The following is a 2,497-nucleotide window of genomic DNA, read 5'->3' on the forward strand; positions in this document are numbered from 1 at the left end:
AGCATCCGCTGAAACCTCTTTGAAAGAATCCTTTGTTTTTTTTCCTTATGATGCAATCAAACAACTCAAAATCCTGTAGGACTGAGCAGGATCCAATCAAACAACTCAAAATCCTGATGCCCTAAATCCTGTCAAATGTTGGTTAATCCACAAACAACATGAAGGAAAGTGGTGCCCAAGCATGCAACTTTTAAAAGGAGGCCGTACTCATTTTGATGGGCCAATTGATAATAAAAGGGAAGTGTGAACGAGAGGGAACGCGTCGGCGTTAATTACGTCCGCCAACCGTGACGGGCTGATGCAGCCATGAATGCTAACGAAGTTATCAACCACAAAGCTTTTCCGTGGACGTAACCATGCAGTTTCACCGACGGCGACGCGCGCAAACGAGGGTTCACACGAGAACCCATTTGAGAAACCCAGTCGTGCATGCACTTTCGGCCTCACCATTGCTGGTGTGGTGTGTCCTTGCATGCCTTGGTTTACTTTGAGCTACTACTAGCTTGGAGAGGTGGTCGTCCATGGAGGCCAAGAGGCGGCGGCGCGGCGTGCTGGACCTGGAGGCGCAGTTCGCCTTCTTCCGGTCGCAGCACCGCCACCCGGTGAACGCCGCCGCGCACGCGCTGCTCGCCGGGCCCATCCTCTTCACCAACCTCCTTATCCTCCACTTCCTGCCGCTGCCAGTGCCACTCGACCCGGCGCTCGCCCTCGCCCTCGCCTACGCCGCCTCCTACCTCGCCGTCGACCGTCGCGCCGGGGCCCTCGCGGCGCTCCTCTTCCTCGGCGCCTGGACCGCCAGCCGCGCCCTCGCCGCCCGCCTCGGCTTCGCGCTCTCCTGGAAGCTCGTGCTGGCCACGCAGCTCTTCTGCTGGACCTGGCAGCTCCTCGGCCATGGACTCTTCGAGGTAACAACATTTTATTTGTTCTCTCCATCTCCTTAATCACGACCACGCTCCTGTCATTTGCTGAATCTGCTTCTTCCTGCAGAAGAGAGGGCCGACAGTGAGAGAACTTCCCGAGGTGTTCCTCGTGGAGCCATTCCTCATCCTACTTCAGGTACAAAACATCAAAAAATTCATCCAATCTTTTTTTCTAAAATCATGTGAATATGGACCTAGAAAAAGATGGAATACATAATCTGCTTCTGCTAGGAACTGAATCCCTTAACAGTACTCAGTAGCTGCCTGGCTCTTGTGTTGTGCGCACAGATACTCAACAAACTGTTTGGCTATGAGCCGTACCCTGGATTCGGCAAGAACGTGGATAAGAAGATGGAGGAGCTCAAGCAGAGGAAGATCAACTGACCGGACATGTTCCGGTTGATTCTATAAAAGTAGCTAGCAAACTATATATGCCTACCATTTGTGCTGTTTGTGCATGTTATCTTAGATATTGTGCTATCGAACTTTATGAACACACGATGATGTTGTGGTATTGATGCCTCGTGTGCCAGTCGCCGGGAAGGAGATGCATCCAGATTTTAGTCGCTGAAATGTTTCTCATGTATACAAAAATATACAATGTGTATGAGAAAGCATACCATGTATTTAAAAAATGTTAATCAAACATTTGAAAATTATTAATCAAGCATTTGAAAATGATAAATCTGTACAGAAAAACTATTTGTCATGTATACGAAAAATATATACCAAAAATACAATCCGTCTAAAAAATATTGATCAAGTATTTAAAAAATATTAAAACTTGTAAACAAAAAATGCACAAACATACATTAAATAAAATTGGACATAAAAAAACATATATTTTTAAAAAGTTAATTCTATATTTAGAAAAAGTAAACATGCATAAAGAAATGTTCCTGGTGTATTAATGTTTATTGCCATTAAAAAATTTCCGTATATTGTAAAATATTGACCATGTATTCCAAAAATGTTAATTGTGTATTTAAAAAATGATAAATGTATATTAAAAATTTATTAAATATATTAAAATGTACAAAGTGTAAGGAAAACAGTAGATATAAAAAATTATAAGTTTAATAAAATATTAATCACGTATTTAGAAAATTTTAAACATGTATATAAAATATGTTTTCATATGTATATAAAAAAACTGTTAAATGTGTACTGAAAATTTTGACATGTGTTGACCAAAAATGAAACCGACGAAATTCGATAAAGAAGCAAAGAAAAAGGAAAAAATAAAAACAAAGAAAACCAAAAAAAGCAATGCAAAAAGAATCAAAACAGTGAAAATCGAGGAAGAAACAAGAAAAGGAAAGAAAACTGATAAAAGTAAGAAAGAAACAAAGAAAATGAAGAAAAAGGAAGAAGGAAAAGCAAAAAACATAACCACTGAAAAACCGCGAAAGAAACAAAGAAGAAGAAAGAAAATAGAAAGAAAGAAAACCAGGGAAAACAACGAAATAAACAAACTGATGAAAAAAAAAGAAAAAGGATGAAAAGCCAGAGCAGAGCGAAGAGCAACCCGACCGAACTACAGTGAACAACAACGTTCAGCGAGCGAACATAGATAT

The 2,497-nt window shown here is 41.1% G+C and overlaps 1 protein-coding gene across 1 annotated transcript; it reads left to right on the plus strand.

Annotated features, from left to right (window-relative positions):
* The first annotated feature begins 367 nt into the window (after positions 1-367).
* LOC123168793 (2-hydroxy-palmitic acid dioxygenase MPO1) lies at positions 368-1,574 on the plus strand. The gene is made up of 3 exons (XM_044586659.1): positions 368-905; positions 988-1,056; positions 1,209-1,574. Exons 1-3 carry the CDS (start codon positions 522-524, stop codon positions 1,302-1,304), a joined length of 549 nt encoding a protein of 182 aa, XP_044442594.1. The 5' UTR covers positions 368-521; the 3' UTR covers positions 1,305-1,574.
* The last annotated feature ends 923 nt before the right edge of the window (positions 1,575-2,497 follow it).

This window comes from Triticum aestivum, chromosome 7D, assembly GCF_018294505.1.
Source record: "Triticum aestivum cultivar Chinese Spring chromosome 7D, IWGSC CS RefSeq v2.1, whole genome shotgun sequence".
NCBI classification, from domain to species: domain Eukaryota; kingdom Viridiplantae; phylum Streptophyta; class Magnoliopsida; order Poales; family Poaceae; genus Triticum; species Triticum aestivum.